Source organism: Rutilus rutilus (assembly GCF_951802725.1).
Source record: "Rutilus rutilus genome assembly, chromosome: 25".
Lineage (NCBI taxonomy): Eukaryota > Metazoa > Chordata > Actinopteri > Cypriniformes > Leuciscidae > Rutilus > Rutilus rutilus.
In genome coordinates this window covers 27,749,837-27,766,734 of record NC_140229.1, presented here as the reverse complement: position 1 = coordinate 27,766,734, position 16,898 = coordinate 27,749,837, and the positions used below count along the sequence as shown (strand labels likewise).

Here is a 16,898-nt window from a genome sequence, read left to right as displayed (position 1 = left end):
AAGTGTCAACACTGTACTTACAGAAATGAATTACAGCTGTCATTACATACAGGTATTTTTAAATACACACTACCAGTCAAAAGTTTTAGATCGGTAAGATTTTTAATGTTTTTAAAAGAAGTCTCTTCTGCTCACCAAGGCTGCATTTATTTGATTAAAAATACAAAAAGAACAGTAATATTGTTGTTAAATATTATGACAATTTAAAATAACTGGTTTGTATTTTAATATATTTAAAAATGTAATTTATTCCTGTGATCAGGATTCTTTGATGAATAAAAAGTTCAAAGGAACAGCATTTATTTGAAAAGTCTTTTGTAACATTATAAATGTCTTTACTGTAACTTTTGATCAATTTAATTCATCCTTGATGAACAAAAGTATTGATTTCTTTTATTTCTTTCCCCCAAAAGATAAAATAAAAATTCTTACTGACCCCAAACTTTTGAAGGGTAGTGTTTAATGTTACAAAAGCTTTCTATTTCAGATAAATGCTGTTCTGATTCTCAAAGAATCCTGAAATAAAAATGTAAATAACTGTTTTCAACATTGATAATAATGAGAAAAGTTTCTTGATCGTCAAATCATCATATTAGAATGATTTCTGAAGGATCATGTGACAGTGAAGACTATGTAACTAAGTCCACTGAAGCAAGCGTATGTAGAACCCAAATGCAGTTTAATGAAAATCAGAATCAGACATAGAAACAAAAAACATGGCAAGGCATGGCGAAAACAATCTCAGAAACATAAACTTACTAAGTGGTTACATCAGCAATACAAGACACCGACACATGGCAAACATGAGGGCTTAAATACACACAAGACTAATGACTAGACAAGGGACACCTGTGAACAATGATCAACCAATCAGACAATAAACTCATGACAAGACACATGGCAGGATCACATGACTACAAGGGATCACATGACAGACAAGGAAGCAAACATGACAAGAACAAAACCAGACCAAAACCGTGACAGACTGGAGTAATGATGCTGAAAATTCAGCTTTGATCACAGGAATAAATGACACTTTACTAGATATTCACATAGAAAACAGCTGATTTAAATAGTGATAATATTTCACAGTATTACTGGTTTCTTGCATTTTTAATTAAATAAATGCAGCCTTGGCGAGCAGAAGAGACTTCTTTTAAAAGACTAAAAAATCTTACCGATCCAAAACCTTTGACTAGTAGTATGGTACAATGTAAAAACATGTACACAATAAGAGCATCAAATGATTAATGGTTTTATAATTATAATTAATAATTCAGGAATCCTGACGCAGCTGCAGGAGTGTGTGTGTGTGTGTGGACAGCACTGCTGCAGGGGTGTGATGTGTGATGTGTGTGTGTGTGTGTTTGCCCGTAGCCTGTCCTCCGGGTCAGTGGGGTCCTAACTGCATCCACACCTGTAACTGCCACAACGGGGCGTTCTGCAGTGCTTACGACGGCGAGTGCAAGTGTACGGCCGGCTGGACGGGGCTCTACTGCACACAGCGTGAGTTCACCTCTCTCTCTCTCTCTCTCTCTCTCTCTCTCTCTCTCTCTGCAACCTGTGCGCTCACACGTCCCTCTCCTGCAGGCTGTCCGCTGGGCTTCTACGGGAAGGACTGTGTGCTGGTGTGTCAGTGTGAGAACGGCGCGGACTGCGATCACATCTCCGGTCACTGCACCTGCCGCACGGGCTTCATGGGACGCCACTGTCAACAGAGTGAGTAAAGACGTCCATATTCATAAGCACACTTTGATAAGCACTCGCACGAGTCTACATCTGATCCAGCGTTGTCCCACTGGCTTCCAGAGTGTCCTGCAGGAACGTATGGATACGGCTGCCGGCAGGTGTGTGACTGCCTCAATAACTCCACCTGTGATCACATGACTGGCACCTGCTACTGTAATCCCGGCTGGAAGGGCACTCGCTGTGACCAGGGTAACCTTACATTAGCACTCACGACCGCTGCCTTTTACACTTCACAAAGCTCACTCACAATCAGCAAACGATCAGTTGGGTAAATCTCATTGTTTCCTAGTTTTTAGAATAGCAAAATAAGTTCAGCTTCAGTAATAGATACAGATCAGTGGAGTGCTGAAATGATGAGGAAAAGCTTTTTTTGGTAACACTTTATTTTACAGTGTCATTGTTACACGTTACATGTAGTTACTGTAGTAATAACTATTATATACTAATAACTATTATGTACTAATAACTATTATGCATAATTACATACAATCAACCCCAAACCCTCATCCTACTCTATGTAGTTAATTATTATTACTCAGTATTACACTGTAATTATACATTTAAGCACAGTCACCTTAAAATAAAGTGTAACCTTGTAATACAAATGTAAATTCATGTCCCAGTTACAATAAATGTTGTCACATTTACAATTCTGTTCTGTGTTTCTGCATTAACTATGTAATGTTATATTTTTCACATTATGTTAGTGATTTAATCATTTTTATAGTACCAATTAGGCAGTAACACAATATTCAATATAATTCAATTATTTGTATAGCGCTTTTCACAATACACATCGTTTCAAAGCAGCTTTACAGAAAGTCCACATTACAATTTAGAGTGATCTGATATCAGAGGAAACTGTCCAATATATCTCAGAATTGTACATTCACAAATCACACAGTTAGATAATAATGTATTTATTGAAGGCAGAAACAATAAGCCCATTGAAGTACTTGTTTGTTAACAAATGAATATGACATAGAGAAAATATAATTTGTGAGCTGATGTTCAGCTGTTCTTTTTATTAGTCAACTTATTTTCATCAGTGATCAAGCTCGGTAAACACTGTTCACAGACACGAAGATGTACTTTAACTTCACCAAGATGATCGCTCACTAAAACCCTCAGTCATCATGTTTTCAGGCCATTTCAAGTTTGATTTTATAATATTAAGTGTCTGAGTTGTTTACTTGCTTTTTAATTAGTCTTCCCATTAACAGCATGTGTATCAGCATTACAATGACACATTTTGTAATATAAGCGTTGTTTTATCTTTGTAATATTTCTCATCCAATGTTTTGCGCATACACTGCCTGCCTTGCCTCCCGTGTAGATGTTTCACAGCTACAGACGTCTGGATCCGTCACACATGATCACACACTCAGTGAAGCTTCATCTGAACGTGTGTGACACTGATGTGTCCTGTCTTTCTCAGCTGGCGTGATCATCGTGGGGAATCCTAACAGTTTGACGAGTGCCGCTGTGCCCGTGGACTCGTATCAGATCGGTGCCATTGCAGGAATCATCGTCCTGGTACTCCTCGTGCTCATCCTCCTCCTCCTCTTCATCATTTACCGGAAGAAACAGAAAGGCGAAGAATCCACAATGCCTGCGGTCACGTACACACCCACCATGAGGGCCAACACCGAATACGCCATCACAGGTCAGTGTCACCATGATGACTGTAATGATGAATCTGCTCAGCGAGTCTTACAGTTGTCTCTGGGGATGCACGATATATCGCCACCATATCGGTATTGGCCGATATACGTTCATTTGTAATGTTATCATTATCGGCCGATATATTAAAGCAGATAAATACACTTCAGATTCAACATGATGGTTTTGAATCGTTTGAAATATGATTGGAATCACTTCAAAAAAGGAAAATACAGTAAAGTATTTAACTGTGTAAGTGCAGTTAACATGCAGCGCAAGTCTGCCATATAGGCTACACTGTTAGACCTTACCAGGTTTTTTAATTTACTGTTAATTGTACAGTTCTTTACTGTAATCTACAGTATGTTACTGTAAAAATGCACAAAAACTCGAGTTAACTCATTTCACTTGCAGAAACCGACTGGCTTAAATTGACCAACTGTCATTTAAATGTATTAACTAAAATTTATAATGCATTAATAATGTGAGGAAAGTATTACTGTGAACTTATTTCATTTGAAACCACAAAAAACCTTTTGTAAATAAAGAGATTTCCACTGGATCAACAACTACACAGTCTCTGCCTGTTAAATAAAGCAACATGCAGCATATCATCAATGTTTCTAGATCTTCTCCTGGACTAAAGCACAGGCTCTACTCTTCAGCACAACGGTGACCCAAAAAACAAGATTTTACAGTATATACCTGTTTTATAACTTACAGTTTATTACTGTTAAAATACATTTTGTGGGTGTGACTTTTTATCTTACACTGTTAACCCTTTCAACCCCACAGGAAACCCAAATCCACACTACAAAGAGTAAAAAGTAACATTGACGCAGTGAGATAATTAAGTGAATATGTTGAATAATAAGTTAATAAGTGATGATTGAGCATTAGTGATGAACACCTGCTGTTAACAAGCAGAATCACTGAAGGAAAGAGAAACACAAGAACAGAAAATAGAGAAACACAAGACCTACAACTGACTTCCAGCCATTACACATTAACCAGTATGACTTTATTTCTGTCATACATCTACAGAAGTTGTTGTTGAGATGTTTAATTGAAAATGTTTGGTTTGAAGTTACAATTAAAGAGATCAGTGTTTGCTTTAGTTGGGTTCTGGACTCTTGACTTTTTAACATTAGTTTTTCTCTTGCTGCTTGAACTGTGTTTTTGTTAGTCATACTTGTGCACACACACGGTTTGTGAATGATTGCGGTTATATTGATTATGATGAAAATATCATCATATAGCCTGTTCATTCACTAAGTCTCATTCAGTTTTTAATCCTGTATCAAAAGTGTTACATTACCACCACTGTGAAAATACAGTAGTAAGTTATGATGATGATTTTTTTAACACCTCATGCACAACCTAAAAAAGAATCAGAGCTACAATGTATTGTAGAAACAGAGATATCAAACATCTGCATATATCTCTCATCATTTATTTATTTATTCTTGCAGCAGTGCATGCTGGGAGTTTTATACTATCCTGAAACCCAGCATGCATTGCGACATGAAAGTTTTGATTGAGATTCATATGCTGATTGTTGATGTCTGTGTGAGTTAAGCAGGAGTTCAAAATGTTTTAAAACACTATATTATTTCAATATCCTTCAGAATAACTAATTACAGAAGCATTGCTGTATTTCACGTTATAGATTAACAGATATATGATTAATATGAAATACCCACAAATCCAAAGCTTTTACACTGGTTAAGATCAGATAATTAGACATGTCCAAGATGATTATGTAATCATCACAACAGTCATAAACACCTTATCATCTTCCTCTTGACCTTTTCTTGCCATAACAATTGTGTTTTATAAACTCATAGTTAAAGCAGTCAGAGAAAAACTGATATTATGAAGCCAAGGGTCAAGAGACCAACTAAAGCAAACACTGATCTCCATCATGGTGATAATAACTTGATTATTTTCAATAAAACATCAACAACCAAATAACTGTTAATTCTCAACAATAACTTTTGTACGAAAGAAATAATGTTAAACTGGTTTGTAAACTGTTTTCACACTCAGTGGCTGGAAGTCAGTTGTAGTTCTTGTGTTTCTCTTTTTTTCTGTTCTTGTTTTTGTCCTTCAGTGATTCTGCTTATAAGGTGTTCATCAGTGTCTCAATTCACTCACTTCTTTTCATTCACTCTGTCAAGGGGACTATATTAGTGAACTAATGTAGGGAATAGTGAATGAGGGTATAGGGTGTGATTGTGAAAACAGCCTCTGAGTGTCGATTTTGAGCGCTGTTAATTCACAGTATATTCCTGTAGGCTATATTTGTTTTCTACGGTATATTACTGTTTTAATGGAAAATGGTATGATATTGTCAGAATTTGACCTTTTTTTACAGCAAGGGTTTGCGGTGTACATAAAACTATCATGAGAAAATTATAATTGTGTGTTTGGGACATTGGGACATGGATTTTAATGGTGAGACTTTTGTTTTTGTTCTTGTAATCAGGCTCTCAAAAATTATAAAAAAAACTCGGATTTAGATTTATCGGCCAGTATATCGGTTATCGGCTTTCAAATATAAAGAATTATCTGTATCGGCCAAAAATTTCATATCGTTGCATCCCTAGTTGTCACATCAAATTATGAATAACTGTCATAATTACATTGGTAATCATTCTTATGATTTACTGTGTGTTGACTAAACTATGGCAGAACGGCCCACTTGCACTGAGCTTTGTGACGCACTTCTGTTTTCTTTTTTGTAAGATGAGAATATAACCACCAACATACAGAAGCAAATTCATGTTTAGTCAAATTCATTAATAAGTGTTATGTAATATGAAGAGCAAGTGAAAAACTCTGTTAATGAGAAGATGAGCACTGGACTGCTGCAGGTTATAGGGAAATATATTTAGTTATTATTCAGAAAGCACATTTGGAAAGAAAAAAGATATTTCAGGAACGCTTCAGCAGGTTCAGTATTATTTATGTTAACACAGAGAACACAGAGGTGTAGCTGTGCTAGTGTGTGGTAACTGTGTCTGTTTCCAGAGTCGCTCCCGCAGACTGATGTTCTTCCCAACAGCAACTACTTCTCCAACCCCAGCTACCACACGCTGACCCAGTGCAGCAGCCCGCCGCACATCAATAACCTGCCCTACGGAAAGGTGTTTTTAAGAGGCTCATTGCTTACTCTACTAACTGACTCTGTAATTGTTCAACTGCTCTTGAAATAAAGGACTAATATTTTGGGCTGCTTACACTGGTAGGGAACTTGTTCAAAAGATAAAGCTATGCTAAATAGAGCTTTTCAGTCATGACGCCACTTTTTGGGCCATCCCAGAATGCTAATTCACTACAGATTCCCTTGCCTATGTGTTGTTAGAAGCAATTTTTGAGTTATGAGTAAAATTAGGTGTGTATTTTTGTACTAAATATGTAGGAAATGTCAAGAATGATCAAAGAATGTTGACCACAGGCACTTATTTTACTCATAAATCCAAAACCACCTTTCTAAAGAAAAAACATTGTAAATACCTGAGCTTACCCATGGTTTGAGAGCACAAACTGACCAGCTCTGTACTGTAGATATCTAGGATTGAGGAATTATGTGAAATGTTGTAGAAAGCTCTTGCTATAATTGTTGATTTTTGTCTTTCCTGACAGCCGAAGAACAACCAGTTGTTTGTGAACCTGAAGAACGCCGAGCCGAGGAAACGGCTTTCCCTGCTTGATCACACAGGAACTCTACCGGCCGACTGGAAGCAGGGCGGATCCTTCAATGAGCTCGGTGGGACCTCCAGCAACCAACAGAACAGCCAAACATAATAATGCTCGGCAGCCCAGTGTTTACAGAACTTACAGACTTTTTTATTTTCAAACTGCTTTACAATGACTCGTCCAACATGGTCTTCGAACTGATATATGAGTTTTCATCCATGTCTGTTTCCTGAGCGCCACTGGTAGCTTTAGGGCCCTATTTTAACGATCTGAAACGCAAGTATCAAACACGAAACGCAAGTAACTTTGTGTGCGGATCGACGCAAATCTAGAATGGGTTGGTCTGAAGTAGCTTCATTATTTATAGGTGTGGTTTGGGCGTAACGTGAAATAAACCAATCAGAGCGACATCTCACATTCCCTTTAAGAGCAGGCGCGCTTGTTCCATGGCGGATGGCTATTATAACAGCGGATTTGCCAGACGCACACGACAGGAGCGGTTCACAGCCGTGGAGACCGACGTTCTCGTCAGAGCCGTAAAACACAGAGAAGAAGAATTGGGGATGGGAGAAACCCACCCATATTAGCTTCGGTTAAACAGGCGTATAATAATTTGGGTAAGCTAGATTATGCCTATTTTTTCACATCTTCATGGACACCACAATGATTTCCCTCGTGTGGTAATATTTTCCTTGTAATAATGTATGGTTTGCAAAAATGTGAACTGCTATAGTGTGTAGAACTGTGTAGATGAGAGAAGCAAAGTGTATGTGCGTTGTGCCAAGCTACATTATGGCCAAGCATGCGCCCTTAAAATAGCATCAGAATATCATGCGCAACACGCCACGAATTGTTTTCTGAAACTGCAAAATAGCATCAGGGAACGTTTGCGCCGGAACACGCCTCCCCTTTTCGCTGAACTGCCCCCGGGAGCGCAAGTTCATTCCCTAATTTACCGACATGCGTCTGTGGAGGGAAAAGTCTGCTGTGCGTCGGGTGCAAAATAGGAATGATACATGCGTCTGTGTACAAAGGCAGTTGCGCTGGGTGCAAGATAGGGCCCTTATTGTGTCCTTTCAACGTCTTCTAACACACTGTATCAGCGTCTTTAGCTCCATTCAAAGCTGCTGTGAGCTTTGTCAACAAGAGGACCACATGATTTTGACTTCTTCTGTCTTTTCTTGATTCTCTCATTAGGAGCTTATGGAGTTGACAGGCGTTACATGGGAAAATCACTTCGAGGTAAGAGATCGCTTAACAAGCAAGAGAGGAACATTCTGTCATCATTTGCTCATGTTGTTCCAAACCTGTATGCATTTCTTTCTTCTGTGGCACACAAAACATGATATTTTGAAAAATGTCTTAGGCTTTTTTGGTCCATACTGCATACAATGAAAGTCAATGGGGTCTGATTGCATGCTCCAAAATATCTTCTGTTGTGTTCCATATGCAGAAAGCAAGTCATACAGGTTAGGAACAACATGAGGGTGAGTAAATGATGAGAGAATGCTGATTTGTGGGTGAAGTATCCCTATAAACAGTATGACGATGTGAACAGATCTCTCTCTCTCTCTCTCTCTCTCTGTAGATCTTGTAAAGAGTGTGCCCTATCATGCCAGCTCCTGCTCTCTCAATAGTTCAGAGAACCCGTACGCCACCATCAAAGACCCTCCTCTGCTGCTGGCCAAGAGCTCTGAGTGCGGTTATGTGGAGATGAAGTCTCCCGCTCACAGAGATTCACCCTATGCTGAGATAAACGCCTCCAGCCCTGCCAGCAATAACGTCTACGAAGTCGGTAAGAGGATAATAAATCCAGCAATAGCAGAGACCTGCTCACTGTTTGTTTTATTCAAAGCTGACATAGTCACTGTAATAAAAAATGAACCCGACTACTAATATTTTCTCAAATATGTTTCAATATTTAAAAGTTCTTATTTGTACTTGATACGATGTTGCTCCATGGGAGAAACGTCTTTCCTTAATGGGGCTACACATGGGAATACTCCATAAGAACAGTCTCAAGTAACTGTGCACAGGTGTAGTGTATGTCCAAGCCGAGCGGGAGTGACTCTTGTGCTTCTGCTGTGTTGAGTGAAGCCTGTTCCACTCGAGAGCAGCTGTTGTGTTCATGTCATGTTGGCTGAGGAACATGTACATACATTATAATCGGGGTCGCACGGCTGTCTCCTGTCAGCCCTGCGTCCAGATGAGGAAAAATAATGACACTTTCCAGCTGAAAGATCTGAGCTGAAGCACTGTTAGCCTATCATGGAAGAATCAGCCTGTCCACACATCTCTTAGGAAACCTCACCACGTCTCCAGAGAATGTCTAATAAGGCGAGAAGTTTCACTCTCAGTACACTTCCGGCTTCTGAAATGGTTGCAGTTCCACTTTGATTCCACATGAGGGCGCTCACAGGACGAGTGCAGAATGAATGGAGGTCTATGGCAGTATACCCATCAAAATCCACTTTTCTCAGGATATAATTTTTTATCTAGTAATTTGAATATTGTATTCGAAAGGAGATGCAAAGAAATTACACATTGCTGGGTGTTAGATTTTTTAGAGTCACTTATTTGCTTTAAAAAGTCTTTTAAAGTGTCAATGACGTCATACACATCGTACGACCAGAGATACTGCTTTACGGCAATCCTTCAGTCACTCTGGTGCGTTCGCGCTCTGCACTTTCTTTTCACTCGAGGCATCGACAACACAGCTGACACAGGTAAACACACAACACAGCTGACACAGGCAAACACACAACACAGCTGACACAGGTAAACACACAACACAGCTGACACAGGCAAACACACAACACAGCTGACACAGGTAAACACACAACACAGCTGACACGGGTAAACACACAACACAGCTGACACAGGTAAATACATGTGCTAGAAGAGTTTTTGTTTTGTTTGTTTCTGGTCCCGCTTCGGATGACACGACGCCATCAAGCGGTATCTCTGGTCGTAATCAGTCCTTCACTGACCAATCAGCGTTCATTAGCAGAATGCTAGCGTGTTATGGGCAACAACAACTCAACCTGTAAGAAATCGAAAGGACATAAGTACTCGTTCATTCAACTTTCGACCTATAACCCATGTTGAACTTGCAAAACCTACTATCGAACCTGAGATTTCTCAACGGCAATCGGGTGAAAGAGACACATTTAGCCGTCTAGCCCCATAGACTCCCATTCATTCTGCACTCATGGGCGATCGCCCCCAGTGGAACTCTGGTGGAACTACAACCAAAATTCTGTACAATAGGACTTAATAGGCAGGCTCTCCGTAGACGGGCTCTGACGTCTCTCTCTTACCTCTGATCTTCCACTGACCGCTCGAGAAGCAGCTGAAGACACAACATCAGCACTCGAACCACAACTCTAATCGCTGCCCGCTTCTGCTCCAGTGGCTGTAAAAGCTTACAAACAAACATGGCATAGAGGAACTACCAATGTTGGTGGCTGTTGTATGATAAAATGCTTGTGAAGCCACCAATTCAGTGTTAGTTTTTACACAGTTTTTGTTTAAGTCTAATTAAACGGTTTTGATTAAAAAAGCTATGACAACAATACAAGAAGAAAACGCTCCAAGATATTAACAATGTTTTCAAAGAAGAAAAAATCTTTCTTGCTAATCATTTTAGGTTCTTTGACTTACACGACAAAATGAAGCTGTTCACTATAGGAACTTGATGTTGGCAAACTACACCGCCCGGACAAAAAATAAAAGTCGCTGTTTGGATTTAAATAGGCAAATGCTTAAGAGTCTATGATTGGATCATTATTGCAGCTCTGTCATGACAGCTCTCGGGAGATTGGTATGGTAATAGAGATTGGCATGGTAATGAATATGGCAATGTATTTGGTTTTGCTACGGCTTAACTTGCTACTGCCAGTACACTCACAGACATTGCCGTGAGCATGTAAGTCATGCTGTGCTGCTGCACATGTAACATACATGATTTAACCCCCAACAAAGCAGGAGACAAACATCTAATCAGCACAAACATCTAATCAGATCATTTACAGGTTGTACAGCCAATGCCAATAAAGCTGTTATGCCACAGCTGAAAAGAAGACATTTGTAAAGCACTCTACACAGTTACACAGGGTAATGGGAGAAATAGACAATACAAGTAATATGTAGTACGTGATGTTGAGTGAAAAAACAAGCTACTGCATCGACAGATACGCATATATCTGCACAATGATGACATAGACAGGAATGGATATAACAAAACACCCCCAAAACATAAATTTTTTTGTAATGGGACTGCATGGTTACTATCTATGTGTGCCTGGGCTACCTTGCTGCCCGGCTTAACGCTAGTGACTTAACGTTTAACTGTTGTCATTTAGCGTGACTCAGGCACACAAGCATCTGAATCAACCACACATTTAGCATAGCTAATGAAAACATTGCTCTTGGAAATAAATGAATTAAAGTTACACCTCTAAATATGGTGAACGCCGTTTAAAGCGCAAACTCTTATGTCACATGAACTGTTTTCATATCCATGCTAAACAGCGTATAAAACAGCAATAACATACAATAGACACTGCTGCTGCATAAACACATGCAGTAAACACGGCTGCTTATATATGCCTCAGTGATTCACTCTGGTGACATGACGCTGGTTTAAAACATGTAAAGATACTCCATTTAAGAATTAATATCCGGACCACACAATATACACAGAGATATGTAATAAAAGATCATTCACTTATCTTAGATGTGGACACTGCACACTGCTAACTGCTAAGTTGTAATCTGCTAAACAAAGACATATAGTGTCGGGACAATGAAAGACTGTGTATTTATTTGTATTTATTAAACTGCAAAGGCTTTGTGCATGTCTGAAACTTAACAAAGAATAAAAAATAGCACTCCAATATATTACAGCCTGTTAAATAAAGCAACATGCAGTATATTCTTAATGGTTCTTGGTTTTCTGGACTGAAGCACAGGCTCGACTCTTCAACACAATGGTGACACACAAAACTCAGACAACAGAAACACTTTAAACCCCAGCAGAACATTAAACACTCTCAGATCTCAGCAGAGGAGGGTTAAACAACCAACAACACAAACAGCATTACCAGCTCCACTTATTACTGACAGTTTGACTTTATTTCTGTCAGACGTCCACTGAAGTTCTTATTGAGAATTACAGAGGTTTAGATGTTGATGATTTATTGAAATATATATATATAAATTGTACTTTTACAAAAAAAAAAAAGTACAAAAGTTTATTCAATCAGAGAAAATTATAATTGCTGTGCTGTGCTCTTTATAATAAGAGATCAAACATTGATTGTTGTGGTAATCAGATATTTTTTTTAAACACATTGTGCACAAAACATTTTGCACCGCTGCCATATCTAGTCACACACAGACATCAAGAATCAGCTTATGAATCTCAACAACGGTGACATGCTTCATGCTGCAATGCATGCTGGCATGCTACCAATTATACTATGGTAGCTCCCAGAATGCATTGCAGCATGAACCTTTGTTGAGATTCATATGCTGCTTCTTGATGTCTGTGTGTGACTAAATATTCCAAGTTCAAAATGTTTAGTGCACAATGTGTTTGAAAAAATATCTGATTAACACAGCAAAGTTTGGTCTCTAGTTATAGCTTTGCAGTGTTTATAATACAGTATTTAAATAGCATTTTATGACCTAACACATTTTTGATCAGTGATAAATCTTGGGATGAGATCTGTGGCTTAGGATGTTTTATGATGATTATGACATCAACAATAAATACTGTTTGTTCAGTAATTTTCTGTTTATTAAAAACAATTTAATGCACAGCTTCTATCACCGTTTATCATTGCCCTGACACTCTTTAGTATGTTTTTACAGTAGAAACTTACGACTTTGAGTAAAACATCCAATTTACGGCAATCATTTTCCACGTTTTCTAATTACACTCAACTTATTGCATTTTACAGTGTAAATATATTGCAAATGCATTTTTCAATAAATGAAAAGCGGCAATTCCTTATGTATTATTCAATATATTGTAATCTACAACACATTATATTAACGCAATATATTATTGCATATATTTATACACCATATAATATATTGATCATGAATATATGGAAATATATTTTCGTTCCGTAAGGGTGTAGCTTTTCATTTCTTAAACACATCATAACCATATTTCAGGATGACAATGTCAAGATTCATCAGGCTCAGACTGTGAAGGAATGGTTGAGAGGAGCGAGAAGAATCATTTTCACCTCTGAGTCCAGATCTTAAACTCACTGACAGTGTTTGGGATGTGCTGGAGGAGACTTTACAGAGTTGCTGGACTCTTGCATCGATAATACCAGATCTTGAGCAAACATTGATGCACCTCTTGATGGAAATAACATCAAGATCTTGTATTGACAGTGCAAATCCAAAGAGTGACTTTTTGGCCGGGCAGTGTATATGTTCTAAAGAATAAAAATACATTCTACTATTTAGTAAGTTTTATTGATAATGAAATAATAACATTAACTGTCTCATTGTTTGGGCCCATCATTGTCCTAGGCATGTTAAAGTCTTTAATTATTGAAACTGCGTATTTTCTACACTCTTATTTTCTAGTTTGCATCAGTATTTTGTCTCGATGCGAACGAGGGCCGTGAATCCTGTCGTGCACACGCATGCGCCAGAAATGTTCGGCTGATCCGCGCCACTTCTGCATGTCCATCGAGTGCATAAACCGATACGTATTAATCATGAGACAGTATTCTAGTGTTCTTCCATATCCCATCTGCATCTCTGGTGGCTGAGCTCCTCTGATATTAAATGATATTAAATGTAGCACTATTGTATTATTGCTTTATCGTCTTTTCAATACTTTAATAGTTTTTAACTGTTTTTTTGAAGCCACTGGTTTTCCCACAGTGGGACTCGACTTTCCTGCGGAAACTGTTGAGTTTTTGTCACAACTGATGTTGTGGCAAATTCATAGTTCTTTTTGGTTCAGGTCTCTAAGAAGTTTCTCAGAGTCGAGGTTCCAGGTCAGAAGAATTAACTTTATTGACAAGCAACAAAGTGAGAAGCCGGCCGGCCGTCCGGACATCTAAGGTTACATTGGCCAGTGTTCATGTCTTATACTTTTTCTTATCGCTAGGTGCCCAATGGGCACCTTCAAATCTATCTCTTCCCCTCTGTCACGCCTGGTGACCTTGGCACAGTTAGACATGTCTTCTCTATTGGTCACACCTCACACAATGGTGCTCTGTTTCATACTTTGTTTTGACACTTCATATTGCTGATGCATACTGGTTATTTTCCATTCTCTCATCCTTCTTCAGACCTATTTTTTCATGCTTGTCATCATTTTTTGTTTTGTTTCATTACATCATACTTAGACATGACTCAAGGAAAATTCTCCAACACTGATTCCTGGTATTGATAAATAATTAGTCAGATAAAAATATATAACCTCAAGTGCCATGCACATAAGACACTGCAGTGCTCATTATTGCTAACAGTTTGAACCCGTTTTCTTCCATTTCCAGAGCCGACCATCAGTTCTGTTCTCACGCTCTCCAACAACAACTGCAACGGGCCGTTTTGTCAAGATCCATACGACCTCCCAAAGAACAGCCACATCCCGTGCCATTACGACCTCCTGCCCACGAGAGACAGCAGCCCGTCGCCCCACGAGGACACGGACCGCAAATAACGCTCGCAGACGTCAGTGACGGATCAGAAGCCGGCGTCCTCCACTGTCTCTGCTGTCAGTCATCATTATAAAAGCTCTTCTGGCTTTCACATTTCAATAGTTCTCGTCAAAACTATTTTTCAAGTTCCTGTCCTGTGGAGAACAAGAGGGCGAGTGTTTCAGCAAACATTCCCGATATTCAGCTCGACATAAACGACTCATTCCATTCATTATCACAGAAGACAATCCTCGATGTTTCTGATAGAAGATGTCAGATTTTTCCCTATGACAGTTTTCTGTTTCTTTCATTAGGATATTTAGTATATTAATACTGTTTATTGAGACCAGACTGTCAGCTCAATGTTTCTGTTGATAATATTTTTGTTGTTGTCCGAAAGTATTTCAGGTTTACCAAAGGTTGACGTGCCCTGATAAAGCACTGAGAAAGCGTGTTGTATTTATATTGACAGCTGCCCATTAAATATAGTTTAAAGTCACAAGTTTCAACATTTTTTAGCTTGCGCCTTTTGATTTTAGTTCTATAAATCATGATCACTGAAATGAAGGACAAATACAAATAGTGTTTAGTACTTTATAGTTTTTAAAGTAAAGCTAAAGCTGGACTTTTGCGAAGAAAGACAAATCTTAAAGATGATGTGATGGGGTGAGTTTGATATGAATAAATCTTTGGAGTATTTAGGACAAACATTCATACGTGTAATGAGTCTTAAAGCACTCTGAGCCTGAACTTTAACTGTATAAAACTGTACATAGTACCAGTTCGTCTATGAATTGCATTTATTTGCTATAAAAATTTAACATATTCCTAAATTCCTTAATAACTTGACCAATATTGTTCAAACCTGGACATGCAGTGAAGACCTCAGTATACTGTGTTTTCAATAGATTTTTTTTATTTCGGTTTACTAAATATGCCACACAATGAAATGATTAATAATACTGATTCCAAAAACAACTGAGTGTGTATGAGTGTGTGCTGTATGTATCTTAAAACTGTATCTTTGTTTTGCATTTCTCCTGTTTTTTTTAATAAATGCACAAAGCTGCTCAGTGTGTGATTTTTCCCTTCCCAAAGAGCATATCCTTTATATGAGAATATATCCTCTATAAAAACTTAGCTGAAATATCCTGGATATGCAATTGTGATACAATAAAATGACGAATTGTCAAGTTGATATATTTAAGCGAACTTAAAGGTATAGCGGAGGATTTTCCCGAATTTTAGAAAAGAACCGCCCTCTCCACTTTTTGAAAAAATGCACATGCGCAACACTCTACCTGCTCCCGAGAGGGAACGCCTATTAAACGTGTGCACGAGAGAGCATGCACGAGCTAATCATAGCTTACATTAACTTTTACTCGCAGTGATTTTAAATGGATTTCTCCAAATAGCATGCCAAACTTTACCTGTCAAGTAGAAACTTCACGACTGAGGCATCAGTGGGAAGCCCAACCTGTGTTTTGAGCGCACGCCGTCGTGTGAATCGTGTGCACGAGCACGTACGACGGCCTTACGTAAACATATCACCAGAATGATTGACACTTAGGAGGACCAATAGTCTTGATGATCCACCCGGAAAAAGAAAATCCTCCGCTATACCTTTAAAGTTATAAATAATTGATCATTGATTTCAGTAAGGGCACAGTGAATCACAGTGAACATATTTCAGACAAACCAATTTCAGTCAATCACTGAATACACACAGCAAAAGCTCCACACTCAAGAATGTAAAAGTGGTAAAATATGAGTGTTGAACACTGAAGCAGTGTTAAAGTTAATGAGATAATTAAGTGATTAATTGAGTAAAGATTGAGCATTATTGAAGACACGATGTTAAGAAGCAGAATCACTGAAGGAGAAAATCAAAATGGTGATCAGTGTTTGGCTCATGACCCTTAAGTTTTTAACATTAGATTTAGTTTGACTGCTGAACTGAGTTATGACAGCCAGATGAACAAAGACAAAAGGTGATCTGGTGGTGGTGGTGTTGGTTGTGTTTTGATGTAATCTCATATAGAGCCTAATTTCTGAATTAGGTTTACTTTATTGTTTATAGCAACACTGTGATTCTACAGCATAAGA

The 16,898-nt window shown here is 38.4% G+C and overlaps 1 protein-coding gene across 1 annotated transcript in view; it reads left to right on the top strand.

The window, feature by feature from the left end:
- The window catches only part of megf10 (multiple EGF-like-domains 10), an 85,586-nt gene extending 69,724 nt beyond the window's left edge, over positions 1-15,862 (top strand). The window contains exons 17-25 of the mRNA XM_084401500.1: positions 1,378-1,506; positions 1,591-1,719; positions 1,810-1,938; positions 3,188-3,415; positions 6,445-6,560; positions 7,060-7,183; positions 8,311-8,355; positions 8,702-8,908; positions 14,649-15,862. Coding sequence (XP_084257626.1) covers positions 1,378-1,506; positions 1,591-1,719; positions 1,810-1,938; positions 3,188-3,415; positions 6,445-6,560; positions 7,060-7,183; positions 8,311-8,355; positions 8,702-8,908; positions 14,649-14,815 — 1,274 coding nt within the window. The 3' untranslated portion in view covers positions 14,816-15,862. The remainder of the gene's footprint in view (positions 1-1,377; positions 1,507-1,590; positions 1,720-1,809; positions 1,939-3,187; positions 3,416-6,444; positions 6,561-7,059; positions 7,184-8,310; positions 8,356-8,701; positions 8,909-14,648) is intronic.
- The last annotated feature ends 1,036 nt before the right edge of the window (positions 15,863-16,898 follow it).